The following is a 20660-nucleotide window of genomic DNA, read 5'->3' on the forward strand; positions in this document are numbered from 1 at the left end:
CTATTTTGTGTGCCACAATATATCTGACAGTCACAAGGCCCTCTATTGTTCATGTATGTATTTTGAGTTGAAGGATTGGCTGAGTTACTATAGTAATTGAGCAAATAAAAGATATACCCCTGCCTATGGGTGGGACAGGAAAGAAATTTAAACAAAGATATGGAATCAAAGAACATGAATATTTCAAACGGTGGCTTCCTACCATTCAAGAAAGATAGCCTTAAAAATGAGGGTTCAGAAGGGATGCAGTAAGATATTATTGTCTAGAACATTGACATTTTAAATATGCGATTTGTTCTTTAGACCACAATTGTTTTGTTGCCTGGAAGGGATTGTGACTAAAGAGAGAAAAAGTGTGAGCAGAGCTATGTTTTAAATGTATGGTTTTGTCAGACAAATTTGTAATGGACATAAATGATTCAGCTGAGATTTAGTAAGTTATTATATACTTCCAGGGTTTATTTTATAATGGATCTCACCTCTTTTTCTTTTGCTGCAGTCATGGCACCCATGGCACTTCTATCAAGTTATGAGTAGTGGCAGATGTACAAAGTATTTTGTAGAGGGCAAAAGTCTGCACTGCTGCCCTCCTCTCCCTGAACTCACACGTTTTATGCAGTAATTAAAACAAAACAAAACAGCTATGTAAGTTCTCCAGTGCCGCATCTGGTTTCTCTATAGCTTTAGAGGTGATTTTTTTAAAAAAAATCAGATCTCTTTACTTTTGAAGTTCAGCTACTTATGAAAGAAAACATACACAATAAAAAGAAATGTTTAAGATAATCATGTTAAGCATCAAGTCCCTAAAGCCAATACTTTCACAACTAGCTTTTCTCTCAGTAGTGTCTGTGGGAGGGATGAAGGAGAGAATAACTTTCTAGTTCAGCGAATGAGTCTTTGTAAGCAAATTGTTCAAGGTTCTTTGACTCCAAATTCCTATTTGGATGAACTCCCAATGGAGTGAGCACCAGCACCGGAACATACCTGGAAAGCTCACGGGGCAGGCAGCAAAAATTTTCACCTAGGGGCACATGCCTTGTTGATGGTTGCATTCAATCAGTTACGCACATGTGCACACATACAGACACACTCAGGCAGCAAATGTCAACGGATCATGATACCTCGCGCTCAGATTATACATGCTGCACCTGTGCAAGACAATACACTTTGCAGCCCATTTCCAAAGCACAAAAAGAGGAGGCAGAATGCCTCTCATTGCTAACGCCATTCACCTTGGGGTGAATGCAGTAAGACTTATTTCTGAATACACATGAAGAAATGAGAAGCTGCTTGCTCACTGCACCAGGACTGGCTGTGATACAGGCCTTCAAAATTGCCTCTGGCTGTGCAGATGTTATATCCTTGCTTGTGCAGTGGTTGCCTAAGTTGTGACAGAGGAAGGGGAACAGCAGTTTACAGTGGATAAATATTAGCAAAACCAGCTGTATTTGCTTAGGCTTGGTTTCACTTGGGGCAGAAGATTAAGGCTAGGTAACCAGTAATGGGAGAGCAACAGTTGTACCACTGTTTCCCATTCTACTGGCTTAACATGAAGAGTCAATGCTGCTGTTGAGTCAGTGATGGCGCTTTAAAAACTGTATTGGCATGGGGAAGATTCAAAGCATGGGCTCCTCCCAATGCTTTAGGCTTAGGGATTTTTGCTTTGCCCTCCCAAGGCAGAAAGGAATGTGACCACTGCAGTACCCATGTTGCTTGGCTGACGCATGTCCCCAGCTTAAAGAATCCAAGTCACAGGCTTCATCAAAGTGTGCCCTACACAAGGGCTAACCGTACTCTGCAGAACAGGAGTGGTTAGAAGGTAGGTTTGAAATCTAGTAGATTTCTGGACAATTTGCAGTAGATCATCAAAGGTTTCTAACTCCTAAATAGCTTTAACAACAAAGCAAGTTTTCGCAGCTAAATGAAGCTGTTGAAATGAAGAAAGCTAACTAGTTGCAGACTTTTGGTGTGAAAGGGCTGTGTGTTTGTGAAGAGAAAACAAGTTATTAGGCTCAGAATATGCTCAGAGGTGCCATGCCCTTTAATTCTTGCTACATGGGTCAAAAAAACCCTTACTACATATTTTCTGCACCTGACTCTTTTTGGTAGGTTTTGGGTTCTAGTAAAAAAACAACAAAAAACAGGGGAGACCCAACAGGCCTAAAGTGTGCCCATTCCTCACGTGGAAGGACTAAATGTCCCTTCTTTTGTGTTGGTTACTTATAGAAGTTGTGCTTTGAAGTGGTGGATCAGGACCAATCAGGAAGTCAAATTAACCTGGTCAAAGGATTTCTAGCATGTGTTTGGTGAGGACTAGACTCATTTCCCAATGACTTTGTATAATGGAGCAAAGCTGGAATTCCATAGTGTTAAAGATCCATACAACATTTGCTTCTGATTCCATACAGAAAAATACATGGGAGTTAAGGAAGTATTCCACGATGAGGATGAGGGCGCCTTATCTCTAAAAAAAATTCTCATAATGAGAACTTGGTATACTGCAGAGGTACGGACTATTGGGAGCCACTGTGGGCTGAAGAATGTCTGGACTGTGGTTATTGAAAGACTGATATGAGTTGGAGTCATTTAGACATGCCCTTTGATGCATTCAGTGTATTTAAGGATATGACCTGGCAGAGAGATATTTTTGAGCATGTGGGTTGTTGCTCACAATAAAAGTCAGCTTGCTTTAAGGGACCTCAGTGTATGCTGTAGGTCTTTGGCTTCTTCTTGCCATGCAAGAAGTACCCAGCAGTAAATGGAGTGCCTGATATATAGCTGAACTGGGGGAGAAAATTTGACTTTGACTGACTGCCATAGTCACTTTTGAAAATGGGTATGTCTCTAGGGCAGGAATTGATGTAGTGATTGTGCTTGGGAACACCATAATTGGTTTAATCCTGCCAGCCATTGCCATGCTTTTATCTTCATTTTCATCGGTGGCAGTTCCAGCCTTTTTCATGTGTGAATAAATAAAATCTTGGACAACAGGTGGTACTGGTTATGGCAGCTGAGCCTGGGCTCCCATTGATGTGGCAAATGATAAGATGCTATTGCATCATAATCATCGGTCTTAGGCACCCTTATGGGTTCTTCTGTTTGTTTATATTTGAAACTGGAAATTGGGGACTTCCTCAACCTCTGACTTTATCCCCAGGCTCTAACCTTCAAATGCATCTATTTAAGAATAAAATAGAGACCGTTTATACGCTGACAGCTGCCATGTACCTTAGAATTGCTGAAAAAGAGCAAACAGCTTAAGAGTTCTGTTTTGATTAACTCTTTGATTTTGATTGCCTGAATTAAACCTTGCTCATATTCTCTCTCTATCTGGTGTATGTTTTACAGACCTCCCAAGGAAGCCAACTACTGCAAAGAAGGAAGGTTGCATTTTCTACCTCTGCCAGACCCAGTCTCCAGCGCTGGCCCCCCTGATGGCAGTTGGCACTTCCCTGTAAAACCTGCCAAGCTGGACGCCACAGCTTTGAACGACTGCACTTTGGCTGCCACTGTGCCCTTTCCTGAGACAACCGACCATGCAGTCCTAGCCTGTCATGAAGAGCACTATGTAAGCGAAGCCGTGGAAAATGACCCATCAGACTACAGGGAGTACAGAGATGCTGGCACCATTACTGGTAGGTTGTTGACCAGTTGGCTGTTGGCTTGGCTATTCTGTCTATCTCCTTGGAGGTAATAGCCTGCCTCTTCTGCAGAAGCCAACAACATTGCTTCTTGCAGAGCTAAAATTAGGCATACTTGACTAGATTCCAGAAAAGATTCATCTTCTTGCAGGGCTACTGACACAGCTCTAGATTCTCTTATGGGAGATGCCTCATGCAGACAAGCACAGGAACTCTAGTATTCTCAGTGAAACTTTATTCAGATTTAATCCAGACAACAGGAAGCAAAAACCTGCCCTTGTCTGAGGAGCAGATTCTAGAACAAATCATACATGTTAGCTTTTGCATTACATATTTCATACTGCATCACGGTGTGGTACACTGGTTTGACATCAACTGATAGGAAGTGCCTACAGAGGGTGGTGAATACAGCACAATATATTATGGGCTGTCCCGTGGATCTGCTGGATAACATCGAAGAACGCTGCCTCAGGAGAGTGAGGAAACTTCTCAGGGATGATTCACACCCTGGCTGGCACTTTCTTGATCTCCTGCCCTCAGGCAGAAGATACAGAAGCATGATTAGTCGCACCAACAGGTTAAAGAACAGCTTCTATCCGTGGGCTGTTAGGCTGCTGAAGGAAAAGATAACAACAGGGCAACTGGGTCAACAGGGCAACAGGGTCTGGTGGGTGTGCGTCAGTAAACGAGGGGAATTAAGACTAAGAGAGCTGAGTGGGAGGTGCTTGTGTAATCTCACTGTATACAAGTTGTACAAGTGGCAATAAAGTATTTTAATTTCAATATTGAAATTACGTTCACGTGAACTTATTGTGGGGGATGGTGGAGGCTGCTCCATTAGGGCTATTGGGGCACAGCCCTCCCAAGGATGATGATGATGTGGTGGTTGTTGTTGTTATTGTTGCTGTTGTTATATTTCATTTCATTCATTTATTCATTCCCCACCCTCATAAATAAATAAATAAATAAATAAATAAATAATCCCCCAAGATCTCAAAGCCACAAATTCTTTCCTGTCCAATATACATTACTGTCAATCTGTTGTTCTCTGGCCAGGAAGGTCTCTGCAGCGCTCAGCCAGTCCTAATCAAAAGTATACCTAGGGCAGAGAGGGCTCTCTCATATGTCTCTGAGCAGAAGAAAACAAGTGACTGATCAGACTGCCTAGAAGTCAGCTCCAGTATGAAGGCTTATGCTCCATCTGTTGTCATGAGGCGAACCAGCAGCTTCAGTGTTGACCTCATAGGGGTGCTGAGAGGGGCAGTCTGAGCATACACAGAACTGTTTCCTGAGGACACACCTTCACCACACCATGTACACCCCTATCACACACACACACACACACACACACACACGAGTTCACTTTTGTGATTGGGTGGGATGAAATAATTGTTTTTGACTTCGCAAGGTAAGTTCTCCCTTGATTGGAAGGCACATGGATGTTTGAGAGTGATGGGGAGAATGTTTCTCTCCAAGTGTGATGCAGTCTCCATTAATTGTAAAAGTCTGGAATTTTAATAGGTGCTGGTGGTTACTGTCTTTGGCTGCAATTGCTTTCTTTTCATTCTTAAAGGTTGTTCAGGCCGTTGAAAAGCAGCAGGCATATTCCCATAAAAATTCTTGAATTCAGTATTTTTTGCAGGTCCTGACTGGATCTCATCGGGATTCAGTTCAAGCACAGGGATTTAGGGCTATGAGCACCCCAAACCTCCCTGTGATGATTCTGGCATTTCTGTTTTGCTTTAAAAAGATTGCAGGTAAACAGCATCAAGAAACTGAATTTCTTACAGGAAACATGTGCTCTGGGCATGTTGCAACAAAATCGTGCTTATGACTCCTCTTTCTAAGTATTCCGAGATCAGGAAGAATTTAACTTAATATCCTCCTTCTGTGTGTGTGTCAGAGCAGCTCATCTGATCACAGATTATCTCTTGATAATGTACCATAAAACAGAAATGCAGGTTTCTTGATTCTCTCATCATCTAATAAGCTAAAAAGAGTGTTATTTTATACACTTCCTTCTTTCATAACATCCTGCAGGGAATCCTTGAATGGAGGATTGTACAGATTGTACAAAATGGGGGAGACACAGTAAGCCTACATTGGGCTATCTTTTGGGATGGTCTTCAGCACAAGGTTTTCATGAAACTTTTTAGCCAAATTATAAATGTGCTGTTAAATAACTGAAATCTGACCTCCTTAGGGCTAACATTTATATTGGTTTGATAAATAATCTCCTGAGCGTTCTGTCCAACACCACCATTCTTTAAGCAATTTCTTTGTTTCTCAGTTTGCAGTTTCTCTTGGGATTTTCATTCTTTCCCCACGTCCAGGTGACTGTCATATCTATATTGCTTCTTCCTTCTGCAAAAACTGCAAGAACCAACTTCTTTTACTTAAGCAGTGTTATACACAATGATTTTTGCACTATTGAATTTGCACTTTCTCATACTGAATTTCCCTCTTTTCACTTATTTCCCAGTGTTTCTACTTAAAGTTCTCTCTCTGGTTTTTGGACTAGCTTCCTGGCACTCTTCAAAAAATACTGAGATTCTCATTCTAATACTCTCAATCTCTCTCCCTCCCACCCTAAGTTGGTGGCTGCTGTGTCTGTTGCTGGATTGCACCACTTTAGATTTCAGGGGGTACCTCTATGACTACCACCATCCTCTTCAGTGTGCCTAGATCAAATTCCTCATTTTTTTGCATGTCACTTGCTTCTTCTGCAGGTATCTCCCCAAGTTCCATTCCTTTGTTGTTGTTGTTTAGTCGTTTAGTTGTGTCCGACTCTTCGTGACCCCATGGACCAGAGCACGCCAGGCACTTCTGTCTTCCACTGCCTCCCGCAGTTTGGTCAAACTCATGCTGGTAGCTTCGAGAACACTATCCAACCACCTCGTCCTCTGTCGTCCCCTTCTCCTTGTGCCCTCCATCTTTCCAAACATCAGGGTCTTTTCCAGGGAGTCTTCTCTTCTCATGAGGTGGCCAAAGTATTGGAGCCTCAGCTTCAGGATCTGTCCTTCCAGTGAGCACTCAGGGCTGATTTCCTTAAGAATGGATAGGTTTGATCTTCTTGCAGTCCATGGGACTCTCAAGAGCCTCCTCCAGCACCATAATTCAAAAGCATCAATTCTTCAGCGATCAGCCTTCTTCTTTATGGTCCAGCTTTCACATCCATACATCACTACTGGGAAAGCTTATTTGAACCATCACCTTCTCTAAGCTCCAATTGCAACTTGACTCTCATTTAAGCTGTCTCATTGGCGACGGGAACAGTCTGTCATGTAATTAGTAGCTGGAAGCCCCTAAAAGCTCTCTTTCCCCAGCAACTTGGAATGAGCCAGGTATATGGAAAGCACTTAGCTCATGAGATGCTGCGTTAGAGCTGCATCACAATTTCAAAATGTAGATCTATCTCTCTATAAAAATAGCACGCATAAATAATTATCGTTGTGGTTAATTTCATTTATTTATTCCCGGGATGTGTATCTATGCGATTTACAATGCAGTAAAAACCATGCATAGAAGAATTTCATATGTAAAAACATCTAAGACATTTGCATGTATGAAGGCAATGTTGAACAACAATTCACATATGAAATAAATGTAGATCCAGTATAGATACCAATTGGATAAATGTCTCCACCTAGAAGTCTTGTTGAATAGCCATTCCCCCACCCCATGTCAGAGCATGCTGAGAGGCTGCAAATACATTTTCTCCTAAATGTTTCACATTATAGTTTTCATTTAATGTGCTTACTATTTACCACAAAACAGTTCAGTGTCCAGGTTCAACTGCACTCCGCATTTGTGAGTAATTGGGAACCCGTAATCCCCAGCAAACAAAGTAGTCTGCTGGCTGGTCCATAATGTTTTCACTCACTGTGAGAGAGGTATGGATTTTCTATCAGACTTTCAGTGGGAAAGTAGAATGAAGCTTAACTTTATTGATATGCTGAATAAGTTTGATATGGCTAAGGAGCACTAATGAATGGAGCGCATTAAATGCTTGTCCTAACCTTGTCCTCTCCTCCCACTAATATTTGTCACTGTGCCTTTTTATATACCTTTTCCTAACCTGTTTGCTACTTCCTTTGTCTCTATTTGGAAGTTGCTCTATTTGCATTCTCCCTTGCATTAGAAGGTGACAAGTTGATGATATGAAGCTATAGCACCATCTAGTGTTCTTGCCTTCAGTGTGATTTTCTACTTCTAGAGAAATTTTGGAGGGATGCCCTGGACATGAAGTAGGCTACTTGTTCAAATAGCCCAAATCTGGAAGTGCAAGCCTTTTTTTCCAAAGCAGGGTTCAGTATAGTATACGTTTACCTTGACATCCTTGACATGTGACAGATTCCAGAGGACTACACATATGCACAGTAAGACAGAGACACACAGAGAGAGACCCTTGTGGAACTTCTAAAATATCAAAAGATATAAACCACAATGAATTTGTGGCTTTGTTAGGTGCTTTATAAAAAATCATAATCATTTTTACTTTTGATTTCCAAGATGGGTTTTTAATCTTTTAATACAGTTTATATTTAATTGTATTGTGGTTCAGCTTAAATGCTGAATTACAATGGTAAATGAACAAAAGGCGCATTGTTAACAGTTATGTTCTTTGCTTTTATGAATAGCGTCTTGCTTCTTCAGCGTCTCCCTCCATCTGTCTGGACAGTGTAGGTTGTAGAAGTATTAGGGGATAACAAAAGCCTCTATTCTTTCTGGTGGTGCAATTTTATTTTTTTGGTGAATATGTCTTGTTATTGCACAAGAGGAACTGTGATAAAAAGCACCATTTGTTTTTCTTTCTGGGTTTGCTGTTTAACTTTTCTATTTCCTTTTGACTGGAATAAAGATCTGTATTGGTGGAAAACAAACCCCACTAATGAGTATACCTGCATGTTATTCTGACATGTTTTTGATTTTATAATATATTGTGCATCAGTCTTTTCTAGATTATTTTTAAGTAGCTTTTATCTCAAGTGCACTGATGTGTGGTATATTTCTTGGAAGGGTTTTTAAAAAAATAAAAATAAAAAAGGTCAGTTCCTATTGTAATTGCTCAATATAAAGCAGATTATAGTAACAAAGCCAGTGTTGTAAGAATGGTGGTGTCCATATGTCTCCTCACTTTGTTTTGTCAACAGATGGCCTTTCTCACTTGTCAGGTTACCGATCAGTTAATAGCAAGACCAATCTGCCTCATTCCCCCCCTCCAATGTATTGGCAGACTTCTTCCACCCTTTCCATGACAGTAGGCAGCTTTTGGCGATACAGATATCCCTTAGGAGAGGAAGACCCCCATCCTAATTTCATCTTGCCTTGTGTCAAAATAGCTGCCCAGAGTAGGGTGGGCATTACCAAAAAAAGAGATAGGAAATGCATCTCCTTAAAAAAAAACACCCTTAAAAACCCCTTTTAGCATATGCTAATATACATGTCTCTGTCCATGGAGTTTTCTTGGCAGGGATACTGGAGTGGCTTGCCAGTTCCTGCTCCAGGTGGATCACATTTAGTTAGAACTCTCCACTATGACCTGTCCGTCTTGGGTAGCCCTGCATGGCAGAGCTCATAGCCTCTCTGAATTATTCAAGCCCTTCACCACGACAAGGCAGTGATCCATGAGGGAGGAGACTCTTGAGAGTCCCATGGACTGCAAGAAGATCAAACCTATCCATTCTTAAGGAAATCAGCTCTGAGTGCTCACTGGAAGGACAGATCCTGAAGCCAAGACTCCAATACTTTGGCCACCTCATGAGAAGGGAAGACTCCCTGGAAAAGACCCTGATGTTGGGAAAGATTGAGGGCACAAGGAGAAGGGGACGACAGAGGACAAGATGGTTGGACAGTGTTCTTGAAGCTACCAGCATGAGTTTGACCAAACTGCGGGAGGCAGTGGAAGACAGGAGTGCCTGGTGTGCTCTGGTCCATGGGGTCACGAAGAGTTGGACACAACTAAACGACTAAACAACAACAACAACAAATATACACGTCTCGAAACAAAATTAGAAATTGTTACTATAATTTAACTAGAAATGCAGTACATCTCACCATAGTGTGGAAGATTGTAGTGAGACGATTTGTGAGCCTGCTTGGTTTGCTGCCAAGTGCTTCAAGTCTCGCTCCTTAGGACTATTTTATCTTTAAACTGCACTTAAATCAGGAAGTGCTTCAAATGCAGAATTGCTTTCTGGAAAGAAAGACGCATGGCCACCCTTGACCAAGGTCTGCTTTGGGTAGCCCATCTTAAAGTTTTTCTTTAGCTGGATAGCTCAGGCGGTTAGAGCATGGTGCTGATGATGCCCAGGTTGCAGGTTCGATCCCCGTATCGGACAGCTGTATATTTCTGCATTGCAGCGGGTTGGACTAGATGATCCTCATGGTCCCTTCCAACTCTACAATTCTGTGATTCACTTTTCTACTTCTCTTTAAAAACCCTTTTACTTGTCTTTTGGAAATGATTTAATGGAAATGTTAATTCAACTACAAATCTCCTCCTCACGTGCCAGCTTGTTGAGGTGCTCTTTCCATTACTTTTTGCAAAGGATCACTATCCTCTGCAAATTACTGCACACTGTCTTAAGTGGGTAAGAGAAGTGGAGCATATCATGAAGTGCATTGTGACAGCTGATGCGTCATTGAAAAAGTGATGTTTGCATCTCACTTTCATGGTGCAAAAACGTTCCTTTTCAACTAGGCCTTTGCATGACTTGATCTTCATCCTATTCCCTTTTAAAAAATACTGGCTCTTGGGGGGGGTATTGAGTTGTTGGCTTTGTTTTGATTTTATGTACAGTATTTGATATTTTATGTGAACTGCCCCGAGACCTTCAGGTATAGGGTGGTATAGAGAATGAATGAATGAATGAATGAATAAATAAGGTGCCCTAGGCTTAGAACAGAGCATTACAGACTAGGAGGGAGGGTCCTGCATAACGATGGAGATTCCTGCAACCTTGGGGCACACATCCTCCAGAAGCTGGTGAGGCCATGTTTTGCTGTGAAAAAGCAAAGCCTTCGACCTTTATGTGATACTTCGTTTCTCAAGAACTCAGAGGACCTTGTTAGTATACATAACCAGGTGGTACTTCAAGCAGAAGGGACGCAGGTGGCGCTGTGGGTTAAACCACAGAGCCTAGGGCTTGCCAATCAGAAGGTCGGGCGTTCGAATCCCCACGACGGAGTGAGCTCCTGTTGCTTGGTCCCTGCTCCTTCCAACCTAGCAGTTCGAAAGCACGTCAAAGTGCAAGTAGATAAATAGGTACCACTCCAGCGGGAAGGTAAACGGCGTTTCCGTGCGCTGCTCTCGTTCGCCAGAAGCAGCTTAGGCATGCTGGCCACGTGACCCGGAAGCTGTACACTGGCTCCCTCGGCCAATAAAGCGAGATGAGCACCGCAACCCCAGAGTCGGTCACGGCTGGACCTAATGGTCAGGGGTCCCTTTACCTTTACTTCAAGCAGAGGTGGGGCTTCCATTAATTGTCAGGTGTACAGATCTGTGTCATTCCCTACTCCTTTCTGCTGCCTTTCTGGTCCAGGATGCAACTTTTATTATAGAGGACCATTTTTGTGCCTGAATTCTGAGTCATTGAGATTACTGAGCACCAGGTGGCACTAGCTTACCCTCCTAACACAGCAGTACAGTACTAATAACATGAGATGTTCAACAAGGGGGAAAGGTGTTCATTTAAAACATCCTGCATTTACTTTGGCTCCCCTGGTAAGCTGTTTGGTTTGGAAAGGGAGGGTTATCTCTTCTCTCTCCTGCCCCCTAATCCCAAGAAGCAACCTGCTGGCTCTAAACAGTCTTTCAAATTAAAACTTCAAAAAGCTTTTTAAAGACTATTTACAGAAATATTGTAAAATTAAAGAATGTTAGAGTGATGTTGGATTGAAATTAAGTGGCTTCTAGCTGTACAGGCTTTAAAGTTATTGGAAAATTGGTTTTTAATAGATTAAAATTTAATGTTATATTATATTAAGATTAAGGATGGGATTAAAAAGGAGAGAAAGGAATTGCTGGACTAACAAATTAAACTGGAATACAAAAGAGGGAGGTATGAGGAGGTCCGGGAAATAAGTAAATGTAAAAGTTGTGATGTAAAGACGGAATTGTTTTTAACTGTTTTTTCTTTTTTCTTTTTGTATTTTGTATTTCATACTTTGTATGGTGTTTTTTCTTTCTATTTTTAAATTTTTTCTTTTTTCTTTATTAAGATGTTTTTTTCATGTGAAACTCCAATAAATATCATTAAAAAAAAAAACTTCAAAAAGCTTTAAGTCCCTTTAGGATTTTGGTTACTGGGCAGTATTAATAGCTCTCCCCACAACGCTGTTTTAAAGGCTGTATTATTTGCAGTAGAAAACATAGCCATGGCTTTCATTGAGAATTGGCACCCATGTGCTGTATCTGTGCCCCTTGTGCAGAATCTTTTTTTAATTGACTAGTGAAAGCTTCAGTAAGCATTAATGGGATGAAGGATGAATGTGATAGCAAGTACCAGAACTGATCTTTGCACAGTTCAACAAATCCGGTGGCTCCTTCTTTCCTTATTAAGATAATTGGCTGTTCTCTTTGGGCTGAAAATAAGTCAAGTAAGAAGCTTTTGGTAGATGTAATGAGCTCATGGAAGGACAAGCAGCGAGACTCTTTATCAAATAGGCATAGTTAAGAGACCAGGGTGCAGATACTGTGACTGAGTCACAGACTTTTGAGAATCTAGGAAGATTTGTCCCTTGCTCTGAGGCACCCTTAATGCCATTTATATCTGCTGCATTCATACGTTTTATCCCACTCAATCCAATTGCTGATGTAAGTTATCTTAGAAAAATGTGCTTCCATCTTGGGTGAGAGAGTCAGTATGGTGCAGAGTTCAGTGTTTTACTCAGGACAGGGATGCCCAGGTTCAGATTCCAGGTCACCTGGTGACCTTGAGCCAGTCATGAACTCCCAACCTACCTCACAGTGTTGTTGTAAGAATGAAATGGATGGCTAGAGAAGTATGTATGCCGCAATGAGCATTTTAGGGGGGAGGGGGGACAAAGAAAGCTTTAAATAATCCAAGGGAAAGTACAGGTATTGCTGGTTATTTTGGAAACAAACAAACCTAAGATTTATAATCTTCATCATTATCGTTATTATTCTTAGTAATATTTTAACTGGATTTTTTGTGATCATGAAACTAAATTTACTTTGTTCCCCAATTCATAGTAAATCAGTGTTGGCAAGTTCTCTCTCTTAGTCCACTACCAACATATCTAATTTGACAGTGAAACCAAAATCATAGCACAAGCATGGTTCCGTTTTTCATTCACGTTGGTGCAGTATTCTTGGCATTCACAAAAGACCCAGGCACAGTGGGGAGAGGTTTTGTGCATTGAGAGCTAAAATAATTATGACACACATCCTGTCAACTCTTGGCATGTATTTATAGTCAATGCATTTAGGCTTTTAAAAAATGTAGCTCCATAAAAGCACATGTAACTGGCTTCAGTGGGATGGCTTTATTTTGAAATGTAGGCTTTTGAATTAAAAAAAAATGCAACAGAATGAGTAAAGTGTTTTAGCTGAAGATAATACCTGGCATCTTTCTCATTCCCTGCCTTAGCACATGGGAGCTATTTTTCGTAAAACGTTTTTCTTTTGAGGCTTCCTTGAGTCACATGGCGATGAGATCACTGATTCCCAGCAACATTGCTTTGTCATAAAGGATGAGGGAGACTTCTTCCCTAGTAATGCTGGGGTAGAAGTGATAAAAGCCTTGAACCAGAGATGAAACAGGAACAAATAGCATGCAATTACTAGGCAATTTATATTAACAGCTGCTTGTCGTCTTGCTCCTGGAAAGCAAGGCTGTGGGTGCTGGTTTTTGTGGTGTGGTTGCTGTGGATGAAATAGACTGCAAACCTTTAGGAGTATTGCAATACATTGCTTCCATCAGAAACTAAAAGCTCACAGCTAATGCTGGTAACAGGTAGCCCATATGTACATACTAATAATAGCATCAGAGTTTAAAGTCTCTGGTCAATCTTTTCTTGTCTAAAGCACATGGAATAGCAGAAATATGAGATGATATAGAAACACACACACTCTGACCTCGGAGCATGGGAAGTCCGCCCAAAAATTTATAATTTGGCATAATATTTGGATTGTTTGATTACTGGATAATTTGAATAATTTGGAATGTTTAGTGTGGTTTGATTGGATTGTTAAAATGGAAAATTTAATAAATATCGTTTACAAAAAAAAAAAAAAAAAAAGCACATGGAATAGCTTTACATCTTGGGCAAGCGTTCCAGTAGGCAAACTTGCATGGAAGCAAAGCCTGTTGACAGAAATGCTTAATGTTATAGTTTCTGGTTTCTGTAGTTGTAGCTCATAAGCAGCGAAATGCCCACATTTTGAGACAAAAGCTTCTTATTCGGTTTCTTACAAAATGTTTAGTCAGAGCTTGTAAGCAATGCAACACCCTCCTCTTTCTGATGGAATTTTTCTGGAGATGATGGAATGCGTTGGATGGGAGTTGGCTGATGTGGCTTGTATTAAATCACAAGTGTTTCTATTTTTATTTTGAATGTGGTGTAACCCAGTTTCTATGCTTGTCTTTCCCCTCTCTTTAGATGTGTGCAATAGTACAAATCTTCCCGAAGTTGAAATCATCAGTCTGCTTGAAGAGCAGCTACCACACTACAAGCTAAGAGCAGATACCATCTATGGTTATGACCACGACGACTGGCTTCATACCCCTCTCCTTTCTCCTGATGCTAATATTGATTTAACAACAGAGCAAATAGAAGAGACACTGAAATACTTCCGTAAGTCCAAACGTATTCGTTTGTCCTCAAATGCAATTGCCTGTAGAATTTATGAGTTGCCTTCTCCCAATATACCCCAAATTTCCTCAGTTTAGCAGCTATTCTTGGATAAATAATGTAATATGTGGGATGGATCACATTGAAAACTGTCACTGGTACAATAGAAATCATGAGTGTGTATCTGTTCCTTCCGTGAAGCACTGTATAATATATGCAAAGCAGGTGGAAAACACAGTGGAAAAAATATACCACTCATGATAGCATTTTTGTTGTAGGCTGTTTGTGACATTTTAAACCCAGCTAAAAGCATTTGGAATGTAGCTTGCATATGTCAGTTTCCTTGAAGTGCATGACTTTCCTTTGGCTTGTAATACAGCGGCAAGCTAAGATGCTGAGGCTGCAGTCCTACAGGCAAGCTGCTTAACTCTAGTTGGGTCTGGTGGGAATGAAAAACAGCAGCATAGGTTGATAACCTACAAGCCATCGCAGCCCAGTTGGTGACCAAAAAGCAAATGGGAGTCAAACTTCAATTAAAACAAAAATTGGAGTGGCCTTGAAAAATCTCTTTTTAAATTTTTTTTTATTAAGTACAATTAGAAAACATACATATTTACAACAAAAGAAAATACAAAAGAAAAAGAAAATACATATAACCAAGGAAAAAAAATTAGAGAATATTTTGTCTCTTTTCATATTTACAGTTATTTATACCTCTGTAAAATGCTATTCACAATAAAGGAGTGAAATGAAAGATAAGATATCAGAAAAAAGAAAAAAAGAACAAAGAAAAAAATAAAGAAGTAAAAGAAAAAGATCATAGGTGAAATTTTTTAAAAGTAGATAAGTACTCACAATACATAGCTGTTTCCCATCTATATTTATATTTAATTGTATAATTTCATCTTGTCCTTATCTAGCTTAAATAAAGTGTTTTTTTGACTCATTGAATTTGTGTTCAGATGGACTGAATATGGCTAAATAGTACCATACTTTACAGCTTAATGTCTTGTGACATTAAGAAATACCCTTAAAATATCAGCACAGTTTTTTAAACACACACAATGTCTTATCCTTTTGTAAGTAGGTCAGTTAAACTTTCAGAGAAAAGTACCAAGAGATTAAACCTAGATTTGAAGTGTGGGCCTCTACAATCAACTCCTCCTGCTCAATGTATGTTCATTTGCTTGCCTTTTGGGTACACATCTTTTCCCAAGATTACATTTTTTAATGTTATGACAATGTTGTTTTTTCAAACACCTAAAATGTCGCCATTTTGTGGTGGGGTTGGAGAAGTAGGTGATGTTTTCCATGCAGTTTTACATCTTTTGATTGGCTAAATAATAATAATCTATGGGTGTGGTGGATATAATCCTTGATTGTGTAGTAACTGACAGCGAATGGGCTGCCAATGGGCTACCAATAGTCTGCATTAAGGAAAATAATCTAAATCTGGCATTAACTGCTTCCAGGTCGCTGATCCACAGCCGCTGTTTCATCCATAGTTGCTGTTATTTACCGTATTTTTCTGTCTATAAGACGTCCCCATGTATAAGACGACCCCCAATTTTAAACTTTAAAAAGGTGGGAAAAAATATAGTCTTATACACGGAAAAATAAGGTATTTCAGGGATCATCCTAGCAGTTCGAAAGCATGTCAAAGTGCAAGTAGATAAATAGGTACCGCTCCGGCGGGAAGGTAAACGGTGTTTCCGTGCGCCGCTCTGGTTCACCAGAAGCGGCTTAGTCATGCTGGCCACATGACCCGGAAGCTGTACGCCGACTCCCTCAGCCAGTAAAGCGAGATGAGCGCCGCAACCCCAGAGTCGACCACGACTGGACCTAATGGTCAGGGGTACCTTTACCTTTAAGCACTTTCTGCTTATGTTGGTTTGATAACATTGTATTGTATTCAGAAACAAGAACAAAAAATGCATTAAGATTCGCTGGTGTTCTCATAACTGTTGCTAGAATGATTCTTGTCATGCATTGTTTAGTGAATACTGAAAGCCACATGACTACTGTTAATTTCCATTAGCCTCTGTCACATGCCTAGTGCCTCACTATTTCAGTGTTTCTTCCTCCATAACTTCAAGTACAACTTGCATCCTTAGGGTAAGTGGAAGCAGAGAGAGCTGGAATCGTACCTAAACAGGATATAGATTAAAAATGGCCACAGCTTTGTTTTGGGTGGGGGGTAAAACTTGCATAGGACAGTTTGTCTTGGCATAGGACAAGGATCCAGACTTGGGACAGGTTGACTGATGATCGGCGGAGCTTTGCAGCCTGCATGCTGAGAAACATTAATGGGAAGAAGGCAAGATGTTCAAGAGGGATGGGGACAATTTGGAAAAGCACTTCGGGTTTTTGTGTGTGACAGTCACAGGTTCCTTGTATCATGTAGCTGTATCCTTGGATGATCTAATATATAAGTGGCATTTGAAGTATCTGAACAGAATTATATGGCTGTAAAGAGAATTAATGAGTCATTTTTGTCTGATCCCTTGAAGCAATAGAATTTTCTAAGCTGTTCTGTACCAGACAAATGTTGAGAAGCTGTCCATTTGAAAATCTGCACAAAAATAAATTCTACAACTTTGACCAAGTAGGTTATTTGTTTGTCAAAGCGCTGTTAAGGCTCTTGTGTTACATAATATTGTTATGCTGATTTTGTAGAATGGTTTATCACTTTTCATCTACTATTTTTCAACATTGTAGATCTTTTACTTAGAGTTGACTACTTCCTTTCTAAGTTTTCTTTATTTTGCTACTTTTTAATATTTCATAAACCAATAGAAGAATGTTTCATGTTACAAGAACATTTTGCCACTGATTTTAAGATGGCCGTACATGAAGAAAGGAATTTCAGAGGAGGCTGCAGCATAGAATAATTAAATTACAATTCATCCAGCAGTCAAGCGCTAATTAATTTGGGTCTGAATGGAGACAGCTGCCTCCTTTCCTACTACAAATGTGGAATTCTTTTTCTTTTTCTTAACTACCGCTGCTACTGTTGAAAAGCAGCGTTCTCCAACCTGGTGCCCTCCAGACATTTTGGACTACAATTGCCATCAGCTTAATCCACACACCTCTGTAGTCCAATATGTCTGGAGCGCATAAGGTTAGGGAAGAGGCTCACTTTGCTTAGCTTACATGTCTTCTGTCTTTAATTGAATTATTACTTCTATTGAAGTTCCACTGGATTCCCTATGTCTACTAAAATATTAGCAGCAGTTCATGCAAAGTGCCACATCCCCGCCGTATGGTTGTAGGAGTTTGGCAGAATCTCTCTTTGGAAATAATTGCAACTTCAGTCAAATCTTCTGTTTGCCACTAAATAGGTTTTTTTCCTTGCACAACTTTGTATGCCCTGTGCTTTGTGATCTTTGTGCCATTGTCAGTTGTGTATAGTACAGGGCATGCAAGATGGCAGACTCTAAGCCATGGGTAGGCAACCTAAGGCCCGGGGGCTGGATCTGGCCCAATCGCCTTCTAAATCTGGCCCACGGACACAGTGTGTTTTTACATGAGTAGAATGTGTCCTTTTATTTAAAATGCATCTCTGGATTATTTGTGGGGCCTGCCTGGTGTTTTTACATGAGTAGAATATGTGCTTTTATTTAAAATGCATCTCTGGGTTGTTTGTGGAGCATAGGAATTTGTTCATCCCCCCCCCGCCCCCCCCAAAATATAGTCCGGCCCACCACATGGTCTGAGGGACGGTGGACCGGCCCCCTGCTGAAAACGTTTGCTGACCCCTGCTCCAAGCAATGTAAGATGTATCAACATAGTGAGTCAGAATCAATTGAGTAATCTATTTCAAGCCTCCCATGCTTCAGAAGAGCTATTTTAAATAAATGCCTGTCTTTTGCAGCAAGGAAAAATGACGTTTCTCCTGTATATGGAGTGCTCTAAAATACTGTTTGGCCTTACATATATTAACTATTACTTTTCAAATAAATAGGACCTGGTCTTCCCTCTCTCCTTTTTAATTATGGAAATATTGATCTGCTCATTTTGACTAAATCTGCGTAAATATATTTATTGCTGCTTAGTTTTTTCATGGAGCTTGTGTGTTAGATAATATTTTTAAAGGTTCATTTAAAAGTTGGTATCTTAACTTCACTGTATATATAGCCGTAGTGATGCTCTGAATTGTGCATTGTTTCACCTCTGATCCTTCATTTCTAAATATAGTGGCTGCTGCCCAAGTAACTTCTAGCAAAGGCCATTTAGGGGCACCCTATGTCTTGAGGGTGAAGCTAGAATATAATTACCAAGCAATTCCAACTGTTTTTAAATTATGTGTTGGTGATTTTTTTGTTGTTGTTCTTTACATATCATTTTTATTACTATGTAACGGACACTATTTAAAAACGAACAAAAAACCCAGAAGGATGCAAGTCTTTGCATGGAGCAATGCCTAGTCTTAAGAATCTCCGTATAAATATTAGTTTTTCTTCCTCTTGAGTTTGCCCAGTGAAACAAGTGGAGTTCTCATCATACAATGGGACTTTTCCATCACTGCTGCAGCCTCTTGTGCCCTCTGAAAAGCCAATTCTGAGAGTTGGAGGACCCTCTGAAACAGAATGGGATCTGGGCCTGAGGCTGCAGCTGAGAAGATTATTTGCAGAATTTGGAGAGATATGCACCTACTGTGCATGCAAATGTGTCATCTGCTCACACAGAGGGACCTCTGAACCTTTGGGAATCTGACTCAATATCCATCCCATCTGAAAGCTTTGGTGTAATAGCAGTGTGCTGTAATAGATGATGAGATATTTTCGTAAATTCATCCTATACCAGAGCTAACGAAAGCTAAACCCTGGCAGCATATATGCCCTTTTGAAAGAGGTACTTGATCTTTTAGTAGTGCATTTAATTCACTCACAAAAGCAAATGTTAGTCTCATTAGACCTCAGAAAGTAACATTTGCTTACAATCTTCTTAGAATGCAGCCAACTTCTTCACTTGTTTTGTTCCTAACTGAAGCAAAGTCCAGTGATCGCTTAGCTACTTATTCTAGCTCATCAAGCATTTAACCTTTGCATTCCACAATCTGAATTGGCTTCCCCCCCCAGCTGTGAGAAAATCTGAGCGGGGAATGGTTAGTGTGATACCCTCAGATGCTATAAATACCATGATGGGACCAAAGACTGCTAAGTGGTCTTTTCCCAATTCACTCTACTTTGGTTTTCTAATGTAAAAACAACTGAGTGTCAGTTTGGAGCATGTGAAGGATTGTATAGAATGTTAGTCTTTAGTAGCTCTTTTTGTAGGTGCTCTTCTTCTATGGCTATTTAATTTGTTTACAAAAAATACATATAAGCTGTCTATGACAATCCATGATATACCTAAGTAATAAAACAAATTAAAATGAAAAGAAAAAAGTACACTACAATGTAATAAATGAAAAGCAGTTAGTTGCTCAAAGGTCATCATTGATAAAATTCTAGAAAACCTGAGTATGTGAGTGTGTTTTGAACACTGTTGGCATTTGTCACTGCTCAGAGAATATATGGTTCCATTAAATGGGGGCCACTAGAGAGAAGGCCCTGCCACTGGTTGCTGCTAATAATGGAGATTATGGCACAATCAAGAGACTCTCCTCAGCTGCAGTGCTTGAAGAGGGAGTAGGGAGAAAGGTTGAAACTAAAACCTTGAACCTGGCTCAGTAGCTTATAGACAGCTAGTACAGTTCCTTTAGGAGCAGTGTGGTTGTGCTTGATAGGTAGGAGATCAAGGAGAATTAACAGGGGCACATTCCTTCTGCCTCTCTCTGACCAATGGTAACCATGCAAAGGTGACCAAGGCAGCTTGTGCACCAAAACTAGGCTTTAACCCAGAAATAAATTGATCTAGCACCGAAACCAGCCTCAACAGGAAACAAACTCTTCAGGGTGGGAGGGTTTTACATCCAGGTAGGCTTGAATCCCAGAAATTAGTCATGCCATTTTTAAAGATAGGTTTCCAAATAATTGAATTTGATGCGAATAACTCATTGCCCTTGCCTTCTTGGCAAGGCGGGGTGATAATATTAACCTGTACCAAATGCAAGTGTGTTGCTAGTAGGTTTAAGTACTACACTATTTCTGCTACTGTTATTCCCACTGGCTTCAAAGAGAACTGAAAAAAGAGAAATCTGTGCCTGAAGAAGTCTGATAATCTAAATCAGGTTTCCCAAATGTGGGTCTCCTGCTG

General features: G+C 40.4%; 1 protein-coding gene across 10 annotated transcripts in view; it reads left to right on the top strand.

Moving 5' to 3' along the window:
- TRAK1 (trafficking kinesin protein 1) overlaps positions 1-20660 on the top strand; it is a 147044-nt gene that overhangs the window by 49421 nt on the left and 76963 nt on the right. For 4 of the 10 annotated variants that reach the window (XM_080975771.1, XM_080975759.1, XM_080975760.1 and 1 more), the window contains exons 2-3: positions 3349-3635; positions 14268-14462. In XM_080975771.1, coding sequence (XP_080831897.1) covers positions 3349-3635; positions 14268-14462 — 482 coding nt within the window. Of the gene's footprint in view, positions 1-3348; positions 3636-14267; positions 14463-20660 lie in introns of those variants that run through there. The other 6 variants (XM_080975769.1, XM_080975770.1, XM_080975767.1 and 3 more) reach the window with 5 other exon arrangements.

Source organism: Podarcis pityusensis (assembly GCF_964106645.2).
Source record: "Podarcis pityusensis genome assembly, chromosome: 12".
Taxonomy (NCBI): domain Eukaryota; kingdom Metazoa; phylum Chordata; class Lepidosauria; order Squamata; family Lacertidae; genus Podarcis; species Podarcis pityusensis.